General features: G+C 39.3%; 1 protein-coding gene across 1 annotated transcript in view; it reads left to right on the top strand.

Annotated features, from left to right (window-relative positions):
• The window catches only part of LOC128369195 (cadherin-18-like), a 207,895-nt gene that overhangs the window by 119,505 nt on the left and 69,904 nt on the right, over positions 1 to 18,486 (top strand). Inside the window, exons 6-7 of the mRNA XM_053330195.1 lie at positions 6,689 to 6,942; positions 13,194 to 13,330. Of these exons, the coding sequence (XP_053186170.1) occupies positions 6,689 to 6,942; positions 13,194 to 13,330 (391 nt within the window). The remainder of the gene's footprint in view (positions 1 to 6,688; positions 6,943 to 13,193; positions 13,331 to 18,486) is intronic.

The following is an 18,486-nucleotide window of genomic DNA, read 5'->3' as shown; positions in this document are numbered from 1 at the left end:
AAACAAAGAAATGCAGAACTAAAGAAATTTGGATTTACTGAACTTGCAGCCCATTATCGAAACACAGGAGACAGACAAAATGAGGGGAAGAGTGTAAGTATGGAGGACAAAAAACTAAATAACACATTTCAGTGTAAATAGTCAATAACTACAATCTCAGTGTGCACGTATTAAAGGAAAAACAAATGAACTCTTTTGTCTTGTGTCAGTATCAGTCTAGAAGGAGTCCAGATCAGTTTCTGACATCTCAGACAACAAGGTGCAGAATGCCCACACAACTCACACTTCAAATATCACATCATCAATATTACATCATCCACAGCCGTGTCTACTGTGTATCTGACAAAGCTTGGCCTGGTTTTGTTCTTCTGAATGTGTTGGACTACATCAGAGACAACAATACTACAGTGGTTTCCTCAGTCAAACATAAAAGGAGCCAGAGCAGTACGGACATTTGTTGTTGTTTGTTATTACCAATTTAATACTACCAATGTCATCATGTGGAGGGATATCAATAATGTTATGTTATAAATATAAAATACAAATATTTAGAGATCAAACAACATTGTATCTTACTGTTCATCTTGTTCCTCAGCAGACAGTTAAATAAATGTCAGGCCAGCAGATGGATATCAGCTTAAACAAAGTAAAGTCATATTCACCACTAACATAAAAAGACATCCAAACTTTTGCTTGGTATTGTATCTCCAAATTGTACTCAAGTTAAAGATTTGAGTACATTTACTTAGTTACTCTTCAATACTGCAGTAAGGTAGAGCAGATCTATTAATATCATTAAGGTGATTGTTCCAGGATTGCATTTAGGTGGTGGGATGGCTGAAGAAATTGTAGTACTAATATGTTTTGTATATCATCATATAGCATCCTATATATTTATAAGACAAACTGCACTCCAAAACGTTGTGTATGTTAAATTTGCATCACTAATCTGTTGGGGAAGTCAATACGCTACACAGCAGGAGCTACTGAATAGATGATCTGACATTCTATTCAAAAGTCAATACAATTGCGCAACTCTGAGCTTTTCATATGAGACACTCAAGCACCAGTTTTATCTGGTTGAAAGAGTCCCAAAATGTTTTCTCTGTCTTTTCAAAAATACTGAAGTGAATTGTACAGAAATTGGATTTGGATCCAATCTAACATGCATGGCTGGTACACCTAGCTTCAGCCTAGCCAAAATCCTTTGACAGTCAAGTGTGTCTGATTTGCCTCTGTAGCCTTTGAACCATGACAACAGGGAAGCTCATGCTCAGCAGGAGTGAGCATTACTGCTTTTCAGAGCCACAAGTTAAAAGAGGAAGGCTGTTGTGCAAGGGGCATCTATAATTGTTTTCCTTTGTTTTCACAGTTTAAAGTTTGCTTTTATCAGCACTATGAAATACCATGGATTCTGGGGATGTCTTGTTTTATGAACTATTATCAATGGGTTTTCTGTCAATATTTTTTGTAGGGACCATTAAGCACAATAAGAGCACTATGAGAAATGTCAATGCTGCAATAATCACATTTATTTATATAGCACCTTTCATACAGACTAGTGTAGTTCAAAGTGCTTAACAGTTATTTGAAATAATATTTGTAATATATATTTGTACGCCAATGCAATATTTAAGAAAATCAAAATATTCCTTTACATGTCCAGAAGATAAATTGAGTAGGTCTCTTGATGAAATGAATGGAATATTGAATGGATAGATACCATTTGGTTAGTCTCTAGGATCTATAATAGAAGATAGATATAATAGAAGCATTTTTTCCATGGTATGAAACATTATATGGGTGTGGTGGCATAACTCTAGAGATAGAAATGTCTGTCTGTCAGTCCACTACTTTTATTCAGCCTGAAATACCTCAACAACTATTGGATGGATTACAATGAAATTCAAATTTTGTACAGACATTCATGTTCCCAAAAGGATAAAATCAAATGGCTTTGGTGACTCCCTGTCTAGCATCACCAGGTTTACACAGTTGGTTTTTAGCTAAATGTGTCAACAGCGGTCCTGGATGGAGAAAGAATTACTTTGTTGGTGGAGTCTGAAAACTGTCCACACTGTATACAGCTGATCTGTATCACAAACACATGCTCTCTGAAAGCATGGAAAGGACAAACAGATGCCATCTCTCAAGGAAGTCTAAGGTCTGGCGCTACCAGTTCACCCTAAACTAGCAATTGACGTGGCCCCTAAAAATGCTAGATCATCACACCCACAGTAATGACTCCAAAGCCAGTAATTAAATCCATACATGTCTAAGTCTAGCTCAGCTTCTCAAGGCCTATTTGGAAGGAATACACTTCAGCTGACACTGAAGTCAATCAACCTGGGCTACAGATGGAAGATGAGGCTTGCGTTCGAGCTGAGAGACTTGTCAGATCACCAAGGCCCTGTTACAAACTGGACATAAGTGGAGGTCTGAGTAAGTAGTTGACCAAGGCATCAGCAGGCTTAGGCAAAATGAAATCATCAGCTGGACGCAGTAAGGGAGGGCTTGCCTGGGGTGGGAAACAGCTCCTGAAGATGTGGTCCAAAGCCATGGGAAAGGAGAGGAAAGAGCTGGTGATCTTGAGTGATCAGAATGGAGGAGGAGCAATATAAGATCAGAGTCCTCAGTCAGCGGTAGCAAAAAGGTTGGACAACCAGGAAGGGAGTAGTACCCAAGATCTTAAGTTGGACTGATATGTTGAAGATACCTCAAGTTAGGTTGAGTTCCCCCATTAGGGCCACTTATGACATCCTTCTAATCCTGAACAACCTGTGTCTGTGGTATGTGGAAGTTAAGAGTGGACCTTGATCGGCTGCTTAAGTTCCTTGCAGAGATCAGTGTGACCATACATCTTCCCATGGTCCACCACAGCCGGGACAGTGATCATAGCACACATCACTGTCCCATGGAGGGGAAGGAGCAGCTGAGTACAGAGAAGCACGTCTAACATGTGGAAGTCAGTTGTAGAGGGATCTATATAACATCTGGGATTAACGGATTGAAACATCAATGAAGGGTGCCTCCTGGCTGATGACCTTAGAGCTTCCCCACTGTCAGAGTGCTTCTGACATGCATCACAAAGGTCCCAACTAGAATCTCCAGTTGAGAATGTTGCAGTTATGTAGACTACCACCACCAGCCTACAACAACTGAGAAGGATAAACACAAAACGGGAGTTACAACAGAAACGGTTTAACCAAAATGTACAACAAGATATACAAAGTAAGGGAGTGGGCAGGTTACAACATAAAACTAATCCCAACTGCCCACACAAAACAAAAGCAATATAAAGAAAACAAAAACAAATAAATATCTGAATTACACAGAAAAATATCAATATTAATCAACGTCAGCCATTGAAATTAAATGGGCAATTAAAGTGGCTGCACCAAATAGATTAACAAAATACAAAATACAAATTATCCAAAAATAAAGGGAGTAACTCTACACAGTCATACTATTTAAAATGAGGGAATTAAACCCAGGTTAAAGGTGGTGTCTGCAGTGAGACAGACCAACCACGACACAAGCCACGAAGCAGCAACCAATCAGCACACATCAGCAGCAGAGTGGGGAATGGCAGTAAATAAATCAGATGAGACAAAGCAGAGAAAGTAAGAGACAAAGTAGCAGCGGTCCAATCAGCTGGTGGTGACATCACATGATACACCACCGGTGAACTTGGCTGATGAGCGAAACCTGCATCTACCTGTGAGAACGCTAGCATTAGCCACTGAATAGCATTCAGTATAACGCAGAGAGAGAGAGAGAGGACACTTGCCACCGCTAAACAAGAGCATGCGCACTCTGTCGCTGCTCTGCAGTGAAACACAAACGCATTAAGCATGGAGACCACACAACAGGTGAAGTGAAGCAGCAGCATGGTACTGCCTGTGAGGGTAAACACCTCTGACGAGTAGTAGGAAAGGATGCAGTTTCTAACAGACCCTTAAGGCTGATTTATACTTTTGCGTCGGAACCCCTACGCCATGCACCTCCAAAAAATCCTAAATACGCGTCAAGGCAACGCGGACCACAAGGGCTATGATTGGTCCAGTCAAAGCGTCAGTTCCTCCGGCAGTTGCTTTATTTATTAATAATGAACATAGGTATGTGTTTTCTGTTATTAGAGCACATAGCGCAATGCTACATGCTACTGTGACTGGAAGATAAACAAGGATACAGATAGAGACTACTCTGAAACAACACACACACACAGACACACACACACACACACACAGTCACACCCCCTAGCAACATGTTCCCTCGACGCAGAACTTCGAAAGGACAACGACGGCGTAGCAACGGCGTCGCTCCGATGCAGAAGTGTAAATCAGCCATTAGACTATGCTGCTACAGTAAGTTAATAACAGTATATGTACATGCACTTTATTATAGTATCAAATGATACCTTCAGTGGTGTTCACTTCAACAGAATCTACTCTGCTTTGCCAAAGATAATCAAGTCATTCTGCTCTGTAGACCAAAAATGAAATATACCTGTGATGTTAGCTTGTACTCCATGCTCTAGATGTGCAGAGCAACACGCTCCACTCTCCATCACCCGTCTCCACTGCCTCTGCTGATACCATGCTGAGCTAGCCATTACACAGCAGTTCAGATATTTACATGAATAATGAATAATTAACTACAGTATGAATTCTGGAAGGCAGCCAGATGTACAGTATAATCTAGGCATGAGCTTGTCTGATACTCATCTGATATAGACAGTCAGGATAATGATAGAGGGACACTGGAGCAATTATCTACCACTCTCCTCTACCACCAACAGCTGTGTCAGTGGTGTCAAAGTATCTCTTTAAGAATCCTTAAGTTTCTGTGCAACTTCTCCACTTGAAAGAGAAACTCATCTTCTCAGAGCTGGACTGGATTCCACTCAATGAAACAAACAGCTTTGCTTCTCCTTTTTCTCTCTTTTATTTGTAGGTGTATTTAGTTGGCAGATGAATGCCATTAGTTGGATTTAGTCTCATTAGCTTCATTAGTCATTTCATTTGTTGTTTCATGAGGTAAAAAAAAAACTTTAAACACAGAAAAAGAAAATATAAATACTGTATATTGTATTGAAAATAAATAAACATGAAATACATGTAAACAGGAAAATATACACATTTGCAAATATTTAAAGTGTCCTATTTCCCTTAAATGGAGCATTAAGTGCAAATAAAGTAACACACTGTGCAGGTGAGGTAAAGTAATTAATTATTTTGATGGTTACTGCATTTTACTATTAACTTTTATTTTAACATTAACATTTTTACTATATTTTCATTCAATTTAATATTTATACTATACAATGTTTAAATGATGTAGCTTTTAAATTATGCAATGTTTTTAAACCAACCACCAGTCCAGCTGGCAGTAATACTTGGCTGCAGACTCTTTAAAGGTTTGCTGTGTTAGCGGCTGCTGTTAGTTGATGCTGTGGCTTTGCACAGATTTTGAATGGCTCCTTCCGGTTGGGATTTTTGATTTCTACTTTTCTTCAGTTTGACCTGACAGTGGTCAGAGATAAACTCATAATGGCAGAGCAGTGCAGCCTTTGAAGGCATTTTTTGATGATGAACGTGATTGCGGTATGTTTAGCAGCTCATTAATACTAGAGCAGCCAGAGTATACCTAAAACAGCCAGCAGGTACAATGTACCATGCACCTGCCGACACCTTTTGTAATGCTAAAATAATGTACTCTGTCATTGTATTAAGGCATTGCCTTCACAAAGGAATGTCTAAAGTCACAAATAGCACACTTGTGTTTTGTGCCTGTTTTATAATCTCTGTATGTGTAACAGCACTAGTCTATTTGCAAAAGAGAAAATTACAAGGAGAAATTTGCAAAAATACAGCAGCCACAAGTGTGGTCATTTACATTATTTATCTGCATGGTCATCAGTGTGAATCAATCTAATATGACACTGAAAATGGTTATTAGGAGTAAATATGTGCATATGTGGGTGGTGTGATGTTATTATGAAGAATTAATTCCATAATGACATCAATTATTAATTTTGGCATTTCAACAATGTGTGAGTACATCACCGAAAAGCTTGGGGTAACCAAGTTTTTTTTTTTCTCAAGAATTCACTCATGAAAACAGAGTAAGAAAATCTGCAGTTTAGGCAAAACATCCTAAAAACAATTAGTAACATGGCAAAACAAAAAAGAGTGAATAATAAGCTCTACACACATTGAACATGTGTGAGTTGGCTAAATCATCTTCATGTGAACATGTGATCATGTGTGTTTCTCCTTGAGCAGACATTCAGGACATTGACTGTACATTTTACACACACAGCTTTCCTGCACTTCAGGCTCTTGGTTTTTTGCAGGTCCATTCCTCTCTGTTCTTTGTATAATTTAATGATGACTTGACATATTTGTAAGATCACTCACACTAACGGTGCAGAAATTCATGCATTTCAAATAGGGGTAAGTTTTACCCGGTGGCACTTAGAGGTATAAATGCTCATGTTTATAATCTGCATTTATCTTCAATAGGGGGAGCTACATAACATTATTTTAGGAAAAGTTAAAGACTAGGGAACATGAACATTTTATAAAAATATTCTAATATACAATTGAAAAACTATTCCTGTCAATAATTACCATATTCTAAATTCTAAGCCTTAGGATATTTGTGTTTTCTGTCTCCTCTTCAGCCTCTGAACTACGAGAAGAAAAAAGTTCACACACTAAATATTGAAGGCGCCAACACTCACCCAGACTCCCGCTTCTCTCACCTGGGGCCATTTAAGGATTCCACATCGCTGCGGGTCATTGTGGGTGATGTGGATGAACCGCCGGTCTTCTCCATGGACTACTACATCATGGATATCTATGAAAACTCCCCCGCTGGCACCCAGGTCGGCACGGTAACTGCTGTGGATCCTGATAGCACCAACAGCGCTGTCAGGTAAAAAAAAAAAAAAGTTGTCAGCTGATGTGTATGTAGGTGTTTTTCTGGAATCGGGGTAAAGTGTTCCTTTAACTCTCCTGTTGTCCCCGAGTCAAGGAAGGAAAGGAGGAAGAAGAAAGGAAAGGAAGGAAGGGAGGCAAGGAAAGAAGAAAGGAAAGGAAGGAAGGATGGAGGAAAGAAGGGAGGGAGGGAGGAAGGAAAGGAGGTAGGAAGGAAGGAGGGAGGAAGGAAGAGAGACAAGGAAAGGAAGGAAGGATGGAGGAAAGAAGGAAAGAAGTTGGGACGGAGGGAGGGAGGGAGGAAGGAAGGAAGGAAGAAAGAAAGAAAGGGGCATGGAGGAAGGAAAGAAGGAAGGAAGGAAAGAAAGAGATAAGGAGGGAGGGAGCAAGGACAGATGGAAGTAAGGAAGGAAGGAAGGAACAGTCAAAACAGGGTCAATTTGACCCGGGAGGACGACACAAAGGTTAGGAAAATGGGCTTTGCAATTGCGTCACAATGTCTGACTCCAGTATGTACAGCACTGAGGAATTCTCTTTGGGAAACCCTCACAACTCTGGGAATTCTACATTTCCCTCTCTTATCTGTTTATGTGTCCCTTGGCAAATGGGTAGCAGCATGAGTACAGTGATGCTTTCCTTAATGGCCCCCTCCCCACAGGCCACGCAGGTATTATGATCATTACCGTGACTCTGTCTGATTCAGTGGTGAGAAATTGCTTCGGCAAAATTCCTCTTGTGTTTTAATGTCCTCATATGTGCAGTCATGTCTAGACACAAAGCCTCATGTGGTGGCGAGTGGGAGTTGTCTTTGCCAGGAGCCGCAGGGAAAAACACTGTTTTGTCCTGAGGCCATCATTCTGGAAGCCTGCTGCTCTAGCTTGAGTTACTGCTAGTACCCCTATGCATGCAAGACAACAGTATCCCCAAAGGCTGTGGTACTGTTAGATAGTAGGGAGAAGTAAACATGCTATTTAGGATGAAATGCATGTGAAAGCTCTTTAGCTATTTACCAGAAAACTGAAGAAAATGTGATTCAACTGTAATCCAGAATATTTTGTATTGACTAGAATCAGTGGAGAATAAAAACTGTCAAACTGTCTCTGCCCACACCTGTACTTTTGCAGCTGGCATTTTATGTAACGTTTTGAAACCAACAATCTAACAAGCATGCCCACTTTACATAGTGATTGGCCAGGTGTGCTGAGGTAAAATGCAAGGTTAGAACTTCTCTCAACCTTATATTATCCATTTTATTTCTGTCCATTTCCATGTAAATCAATTACAAACTGCATAAATGCCTTCAAGGAAAATGTGTACAGTCATGGATGAATTACTAACCAGGCAGATTGAGTAACTGGCCTGGGGCACCACACCCAGAGGGGGGCATATCAACTTGTTCTGTTAATTTGATTAATTGGAGGAAATGTGTAGGAGGAGGAAGGAATTGAAGGAATTATAATTATTATTCCAGCATAAAGTTACTGGTTTCACTGGATTTCATTTGGAGGTGAAGTGAGATGTAGGTAGTGCCCAAACAGCAACTTCCTGCCCTGTGCCCCCCTAACAGAGCATACTGTGGTAGTAGAAATATAGAAATACTTTAGCCTTTAGTCATGGTCGGACATTACTTGTTTGTTTCAAGCACACTGTGGCTTTTTTATTTCAACGTTGCCTCCAAAATTAGACACAAACTAAAGTTATGACAAATACAAAATTGTAATCATCACCAGGATTGTGAGGAGTGTGTTGCTTGTATACACTGTGTTCACTTTACTTGCTGTTTGTTTGTAATGACGGCTCCACTGTGACAAGCAAAAAGTGGCAGAATAGTATCATCCAATATATATATTTTTCTTGTCAAGCCTTCATAGTAAGCCACTGTAAATGCATGTGTCAAAGCTTCCTCTGAATGATCTTCTCAAAGACAAAAGTCTCCTGGATAACTTAACTGTACTTTTGTTTGGCATGGCAGATGGCTCTAAATAGTACAACACCCCTCAAACCAGCCACAGGCACAAATCAGAGGCTCTGCAAACTCAGAAAGCTTTTGTAGTTGCAGCGTGCAAAACACTGCACCACTGATGCTAAACTCATTCAAAATGGACCCAGAATCTTTTTAAACATGTTATCTTAGTTTACACTTGTTAGCGGTACATGCAGCAGAATTTTAAGTTTGATGATTGGATGTTTCTTACAAGTTATAGTTAAAGCGATGGCTTGGCATAATTTCGACCTAGCGTCATATGCACCATTACGTCTATCTAAACACCGCCTCAGCCTCTTTTTTCATTTGGTCGCACAATAATGGAGTTAGAGCCATCAGCCGCATGTCTTAGTACAGACGCTAATGGAACCAACAGTGTATCTCGTTTCTTTAGTTTAGTATTTTCCACTGCTGCCCTCACACATGAGGATCTTTAGGTGTAAAATAAAGATGTTTTAAGGTGTGACGCTGTGGTTAATGTCTAGTTGATTTGATTACAACTATGTAAAGATCATGGTTTGGGTTCAAATCATCACTGGAGACAAGTTTTCAAATTCCTTAAAGATATGCAACCTTTGCTGTCATGGCAACAGTGAACATCACCATTAATTGACATGAGCAAGATTAAGTCCATTAGAGTTTCTAAATGTCGGTTCCCATTATTTTTCCATTAATAGCCCAGCCCTAGCACATTGTCGAAATCTTTTGGTTCCATTAGCACCTGTACTAAGCTATTCAGCTGATAGCTCTAACTCCACTAATTTGCGACCAAATTTTAAAAAAGGGCTGAGTTGGTGTTTAGATAGACGTCATGGTGCATATGACGCTAGGTCGAAATTACGCCAAACCATCGCTTTAACTACTCATATTTTTATCAACACAAGCTTGTACCTTTCTTACACAGCAGTTATTTTCCAATGGTAGTCTTTACAATTTTTTAAAATTGAAATTTCAAACAAGAGTTTGATGCCCATGGCACCTCTCATTGTCTATATAGAATGAATCAATGTGACCTTTATTTCCTGAAACATGGACATTTAGAATAGCTCATTTGCAACTCTGTGCTCATATCCAGGGAGTGTACACTTTTGATGGCAATTTACTGAAGAGCACTCTCACTACTTTTAGCTGTGTGATTTAGAGGAGAATGGATGTGTTTGGGAAAGCTCACTGAGGGTTGTGATGCAGCCAACATGGAAACAATCCCAAAAAGCCCTTTCAGTTCTGGCCTTACACTGGTGCATCTGCCCTTCTGGAGCAGATCACTAACAAGGGCCAAAGAGGCATACAACGGCTTTCTGTACTCAGTCCAGCAAACACAATCCCCAACAGAGCTGTGAGTGACAGCACTGCTGGGTTCTTACAGGGACAAATATCTAATTAACTTTCTCTCTAACTAATCGTGTTTTAAAGGAGTGAACTACCTCTAAACTACAGCAGTAATTGTGACATTTGAAATGTTCCATTATGTTCCTGCTTTATTCATTTAGCACTACAGGGTGACTAAGGTACAATCATTACTGTATTGTCTTGGAAGTCTAATGGTTGAGCAGATTCTGCTCAGAAACTGAATAAGATTCTTTTACTCTGTCATTTTCAGGATAAAAGATAAAAACAGAAGGTGATTGCTTCTTGAATTGGGACACTAGACATTTTCAAAAGTATATCAAATCTTAACAGAACACAACAAAAGTGGAAGTTTGTGCATTCATTGAGAACAAACTGTGCTGGTTTTGACTCCTAATAATGACACAGTGAAACCAAACTGCTTGTATGGTGCCGAACAATTTCACTTTTGGATTTGATCATAAGACCTTTACAGACTATTTGGTTCCAAGAACTCATTCCATTGTTGGACAGCTGTGAATGTTTGGAGATATCATATTGAATACTGAATCTGAAGTCTTTGTCCTTGTGTTCATTGTCAACCAGGACTGAAATGCTGGTTAAAAAAAATCTGGTCATGCAAGGAAAATACAAGTTATTACTGGCCAACATATAAACATTCAAATCATTAAACAGAGAGTGGCAGACTGAATGTAACAATGGTTCTACAGCTGAAGTGCATTAAATAGACCAGAGGTGTCAAACTTAATTTAATCCCAGGCCACATCTGCATTATGGTTGCAAAAAATGGACAAAACAAACAAAATGTTCTCCCATATTTCTCAATGTCAACCTCTTTTTTATCAACCAGAGCTCCTACATTCCTCAAGATTCTGCTAAATGTGGTGACTAGTGGCAACTGATTGATGACAGCTGATAGTGATGTTCCAGGTCAGGTTATGGTACATACATACCAACAGATGTTGCACAAATGATATTCTTTGCAAGCTGTAGTGGCCACATCAAATGAGGAGGGGGCTAAATGCAGCCCACAAGCTTTGAGTTAGGCACAGGTGATGTAGACAGTGAGGGGGAGACAGAGGGAACACTGGAGCAATTTGACATCTGATGGAGCTGTGAGGGGAGTGGCAGAGTGTGTGTGTGTGTGTGTGTGTGTGTGTGTGTGTGACAGGCACATGTTGAAGCTGAACCAGGGGTTAATGCCACATTCACATCATGTCATATTGGAGTCATCATAATAATGAAATTGTATCTTGTAACTAGTGTTGGCTCCAGCTTCTAAGTCATAATAACTCAAGCAAACAATGATGCTAAAGTCTGTGTGTAGAGATGATTAAAGTGACATTTAACAATCTGTTGACATACTCAGTAACCATATAACTGTCTGGTAGACATGAAGGTTTACACGTTGTAAACTGGGGAATCTTTCTCATCCTTCCCATCCATCTTGTATGTTGCTCTTTTAAAAATGTGTTTGTCTTCTTGTTCCTTCAGTTGGATGTGGTCCTCCTCACAGTGCGGAATGATGTATGCACAGTTTGTTTCTGCGCTCAACGTAAAGCTCAGTTTAACATGTGTATATGGGTCAGTGAGGTGTTTGGTGTCCATGTGGTTTAGGTTAGATTTAAAGGGTTAACATGTGAAAATAAACGTATGAATAACTTGCACACATTCTTTTTTTGTGGACCCAGCATCAAATTTCTGCTTTTAATCCATTTTGAGAGAATATATTAGAGGATTATGGTAAAACTTTCTAAGTGGTGTAACCATAAAAACAAATAATTCAACTTGCTTAAAAACACTAAATTCTCAGTAAAACACCATATCAACTAGTTTGGCATGATCTTACATTATAACTTTTTATATTAAATAAAGCTAATGGAATATAATTGTTCTAAATATTACATTTAATCTGGAGAATCATGGAGATCAGGAAACATTCACATTTAAAATGAAGTCATTATTAGTATAAGTCCACTTATGTACACTGTAGGTGATAAAATATTGAATATTTATCATTCTTTTGTGGTTACACCATTTGACATTCATTTTAACAAACCTGATGCTGCTTTTAAATCTAGTCTTTAACATATGTTTGAATTGAACTTCTTGCCAACACTTATTTATCACTGACCCATGTACAAGCATGATTTGTGACATCACAACTAGTTTGGATGACCAATGACCAGCAGCATAAAAGGTTAGGAGAATACACACATGGATAATACACATTCATGAGGCAGAACTGTGTGTTCTCGTATGACAAATGATCTCATAACCACATCTTCATTTTTTAAAGATTCCCTTCAGGCATGTATTAAGACTGCCTAACTCTGCCTCTCTAAGTTGTTTTCCCGAAAAAAAAAAGAAAAGTACAATCCTTCTCCCTAAATTCAAAATGTATGAATATGTAAATATCATTTCAAGCTGCCTATTGGATGACAATTGGCTCCAAACTATTTATGATGGCACAAATCATGCTTGTAGTCACACAGAAACTTTCCACTTCCAGCACATGAATGTGAGAACAAACACTGTGCTCTCATCATTCTTCACAGTGAAGGTCAGACATACCTGTATGAACAAGAATGAAAAACACATTCTTGAGTGGAGGACAGCTTTACTTAACCTCTAGGTTAGGATCCAACACTTTCAAAGAAAAAAAGTAAATGCTCATAATACCAAACACTGTGTTTCTTGGTTTTCTTCTCACAGTAGTTGATGTATAGCTCGTACATTCCACTCCAGAAAACATATGTCCTCATGTGACTACGAATATATCAGCCTGTAGACTTCTCTACTCTATTGTACTCTCTGTGAATGTATAAGCATGATCAAGTGGTAGCTTCTCTTAGTAGTCTAATCGGTCTCAGTGCTTGAGCTGTACATTTTAAAGCTTCTATCATTCTATATCTCAGGTACTTCATAGAAAATGAAGAGGGGAGACCTTTGCATTTCACCATCGGGGTGAACAGCGGCATCATCAGGACCACTCAGGTTCTGGACCGGGAGGAGACAGCGTGGCATAACATCACTGTGATGGCTGCAGAGGTTGGTAAGTTCACAACAACAGCAGACATGATGAAAACTGTCTGCATACCAATCCATCAGAGTAACATCCATAAATCAATTCATCCATCCATCATTCACTGTATGTGTCCTTAAAGTCCGTGTAAAGTAAGAATAAATATGTGTTCTGAGTTTGACATACCACAGAAAAGTGTGTTGTTAACCACCCTGCCAAATTTGAATGATTAAAAAAATCGCCAAATATATGAAATTAAGCTTCAAAGTTGTGTAAAACTCAGTCTCTTTCTCTGCTCCCAAACACTGTGGGAGTGCCCTCTGAGTTCGCTGAAACCCCGCCCCTTACCAAGTGTCACCTGTCAATCAAAGTCATCACCTCTACCATAAACATGGACGCTATGTCTGAGAGCTTTCAGCTGCTAACTCAGCTTCCAGTTCGGCGGCTAACTCGGCGGCTAACTTGGCTGGTAGCTCGGCGGTTAACTCAGCGGCTAGCTAAAAAAAACAAAATCTCAGCGGCTAGCTCGGCGGCTAACTCAGCTAACTGGCTAACTGTAGACTGTAGTAGTAGTGTGTGCTGAATGTATTTATACCTCTACAGCAGCAGGGGCGGGTTTATGCTAAAAAATATAATTAAAAAATATTAAAATTTGAGAGGCTAAAAAAGAAACAAAACAAGGTCTATAAGTAAAGAATAAGACAAATGAACATGAAACATGAACATCAATACGTCACACACAATGCGTCTACGTAACATGCACCGGCATCTACACTGCACCCAGAGCCCTATAGACCTCTGGTTGCAACTGTTGTGGCTATAAATCGGTGGATAAATTGATTTGAGCATCATGTAACCCCTCTAAACAACTCGTGTCACTGCCAGGGCTTCATTCATCTGTCACATCATGATATTTGGACAGTCTAGAAGAGCCACACAATTGCATTACTTTATCCTAGTTTAAGTTAGCAGGCGGCTAACCGGAAGTTAGCTTCCCAACTCGCAGATGTGCTGGACAGTCGGCAGATTCTCAAGATTTAAAATCTCCTCGTGAACTACACATAGATTTATCTGCTGGTGATAGGCTTAATCAACATTGTGTGAACTCATTAGACAAGGGCTTAAATGTAACAGACGTTCATTTATATGTAAAAGTCCAGCACTGCAGTTTGTGGAGCAGGCAACACAGAATGTCATGTGCCCCCCCTAGTGGTTGTGGCCCTAAACAACCGCATAGACCGTTTATGCCACGGGCCGGTCCTGCACTTACTCATTTTAACATCTGGCTAATGTTCTTATGGAGGTTTAATATACGTACTGTAAGTTGTTTTGGACAGAGAAAGCAGCATTTCATGTATATTTGATCCTTTTTCTTAATTGTAGTTGAGTATATGTATGCTGTTCTATGTGTTATTTTTATTCATAGCTATTTATAATTATTAAACTCCCAGTGGTGGTTTTATTGTTTCAGAGCACTGATGTCATGTTGTACAATAAAGTTTATTGTTAGACTGTAAAACATAATTCCTGGATAACACATCTTTGTCCCAAGTGTTTGATAACCAGATTTGAGGGAACAGTACAAAAAAATATGTGTAACATTATCAGCCAATATATCAATATCAGCATTTTTTTTTGCTCTCCTAATAATCAGTATCGGCATCAGCTCAAATCCAGTATCACTCAGGCCCTGTTAGAGACTACTAACTGATATCAGCAAGATAAATAGCACCACACATGTACTGGTATTCCTGCATTGGCTAAGTTAAGTATATCACTGAGATTAAGGTTCTATAATTAGTTTTAAAGCTTTACACAGTTCATCTCTGGGCTTTTCTGCCCCCTCTCCATCCTCAGACCAGCTGCTCCTGACTGTCCCTGGATGCAGGTTAAGGGCTAAAGGCGGTGGTGCGTTCGCAGTAGCCATCCCAAAGCTTTGGAACAGTTTAGCATTTTTAATTAAGTGTTCCTCCTCTGTGGAGACTTTTATGGCTAAACTTAAGACCCACATGTTTAGTCTGGGGGGGGGGTCACGAACATTTTGTACGCTTTTAAGTTAAATGCATTCTGGTTCACTCTGACAGCAACAGTAAGAGGTTACATCTACACATTTTTGTGTGTGCTTTAGTAATTTAACTGCTGGTTAAACTACTGGTATGACTGATGACACACCCATAAAGCACAAGAAATACATTTTAATATAATAATTAGTTAATTTAATGTTCCAATCAAAAAAGACTAATGTGATTATCTAAGTTCAACTAGTTAATAACTTATGAACATATAAAATACTGTTTCAGTAAATATCTTTTTCTACATTGTGCTTCTCCAATTAACTAAACTGTCTGCTGATTAATGAAAGACTTGACTTCCAGATGTCTTAGAAGTGGACCAGGATCAGAATTGATTTATTGTACAGATGGAAATAAAGAAGACCTCTCATTAAGACTTTGCTTTTTCTAAACTGAAGCAACTAAAGCAGAATAAAGCTGCTGCTGTGTTGAGTGGAGGTGTCTGGAGAAGTTTATTTGTGCTGATGAACGAAGCCGCTGTCTCCTCTGTCCCAGCAGGGTGGAGCTTACTCATTCGTGAGACGGTGGGAAGTTATCACAACTTCATTCAGTAATTCAACAATATAATCCACACAAAAGAAGATAACGTCTCGTTCTATATCTCGGTTGAAATCTCTAGTGCTTTTCTGCCGTTACCATGTTATGTTATTTTATTTCTTTCAGCACTTTGGTCAACTTGTTGAAGTGTGCTTGGTAGTGCAGTGGTTAGCACTGTCAACTCACAACAAGAGGCTTCTAGGTTGGAACCCATTGGTCAGCTGACTGTGTGGAGTTTGAATGTTCTCCTCATACCTGCGTAGGTTCTGTCTGGCCTCCACATGCAGGTTAGGTTGACTGGTCACTCTAAAGTGCCTGTAGATGTGTGAATGGTTGTCTGTTAGCCCTGGTGATAGATAGATAGGTCCAGGTGTAACATTAACTACTTTGCTAATTCTTGGATAAGACCATCAAAGCACTCTTAGACAGCAGGCAAAGTTCTTGATATAACACTGACTCATTGAGCAGCACTGCATCTTTTTCCCAATGATTAACTGTTTAATAGCTGCTTATATTCCCCAAATTAAGGAATTGAAAGAAAGGATTGTTTTGTTATTTGGTACCAATACTCTGATAAACTGATACCAAGCTCTAATGATGACATGATTTGTTAACTTGCTGTTCTGCAGAGTTGAACATTTACTGATCATTTTGAAGAAAGCACAGTCATTCAGAGCATCAAAAGATGCACTTACAAAATGTTTAAAAGAAAAATAATCCATGCTTACGCAATATCTGTTTTTATTCAACGATCTCAGCCAATGCAGATGAATCACTTCATAGATTACACTTCCAACTGTGTTTGAACATCGCTTGGCCTCCGAAAAATTGGATTCCCTTTTAAAGACTTATTCAGTGATGTGACAGGACCTCTGAGTAACATCACAGATTGTGTCTGTACTGAATACGTCTGAGGAAGAGTCCATCACTTCTTTCTTCTCGACCCCCCCCCTCTCTTCTTTCTCTCTAGCCAATGCTTATCTTGCCAATTACCCTTTCTCCTACCCTTTACTGCACAATAGTGTGAGTAATGGACTGAGCGGGGGCATTCATAAATGCCAGGCGGCTCAGTCACCCTGATGGTGGGTCTCTGGGGATTAATCTAAGCAGCAAGCCTCCTGTGCAGTGAGGGATACGTACCCTATAATCTAAGAATTAAAGATGTTACTCTAGAGTGTTTCTCCTCATGTGAAACAGTCGGGAATTAATTATAATACTTAATCCTAATGGGAGTAGAGGTTTAGTCAGTAGTAAATTAAAAGCCATCACCTATTCTTTTGTTTTTTTTCTTTTTCTCATATAATATGATGTCAGAGATAGTGAACTTGGGGAAAACACCTAGTGGTGCTGGCTCACATCAACACTCATTCATCAGATCCAATCTTTTAGTTGATATTGTTTCGATAGATCAATGTCTTGACACATCTTGTCTTCCTGTAATCATGTGACTGATATGCTATCATGTCTTACCAGTATTCCTGTCAGAGTTACAACGACCCCTTAAACTATTAAACATCCCATCACCCAGTTGTCCTCTATAAAAAACAAAGGGCAGAGTGGATTAATTGTGTAATAAATTCACTGAAAACATGCAAGCCGGTGTCTGCATGCTCAGATAAACATGAAGTGTTTCAGTGTGGACGTTATCGAGCAGATTGTGTGTTTGTGCTGTCCAAGAAGTCTGTGTGCACACAGATGACGCCACGTTACATGATTGTGTGTACATCCCAATTCCCATAGTTCATTGTTTCTCAATCCTCACTTGACCCAGAAATTGTTGCAGTCCATCATAAAGGATTAACTATATATTCTATATAGATATAATCTGTTTACTGTAGGTCTGGTGGACAAAATAAACAAATATATAAATATTTATGTGTTTCTTTATTCTTATGAAAGATTTTTCTCTTTGTGATCTGCCATTTTTTTCCTTTTAATCTGCATCATAAATAATATTACAATCAGGAAGAGGAGGAGAATGATTTTAATTTATTTATCATTAATTTAATCTCATTTGTGTCATTTCTGTTTAGTCACATGGGAGGCTTGTCCAGTTGAAACTAGCATGTGGGCCCCATAAGGGTTAAATTTGGGCTGCAAATATGGGTCCCAAGTGGGTTTGTTCACAGTTTCCATGGTGACCCCACCTGTGTTTGCCCATATGGGCTTCACGTGAGTTCTGTCTGGGTTTCAGGTGGGGCCCAACTGAGTGAGTTACACATATAGGGCCCATACAATGTGCTCTGTTTATGGCTCTGCCCATTTAGCCCACTTACATCCCTTATGGGTCTCTGTGGGGTCCACATGGACATGCTGGCTGGGAGGTCATTCCTATTTAATCACATGGGAGGCTGTGTCCAGTTGAAACTATGGTTTGATGTGAGATACATGTTGGCTAATAAATAATTTCATGCAAAAAACAAAACAAACAACAACAAAAAACATAGCCTGGAGTATTGAATAATTAATTTACAATTTGAATGCTCATAAATGCTGATGCAAATAATTAATAAGGTAAATACTTTAAGTGTCACAGCAGTGACTGTCTCACTGGTTGGACTGATCTGTATAAAAACA

The sequence above is a fragment of the Scomber japonicus genome, chromosome 12, assembly GCF_027409825.1.
Source record: "Scomber japonicus isolate fScoJap1 chromosome 12, fScoJap1.pri, whole genome shotgun sequence".
Classification (NCBI taxonomy): Eukaryota; Metazoa; Chordata; class Actinopteri; order Scombriformes; family Scombridae; genus Scomber; species Scomber japonicus.
Note: the sequence above shows the minus strand (reverse complement) of the source record. Positions and strands in the feature narration are given on the sequence as shown.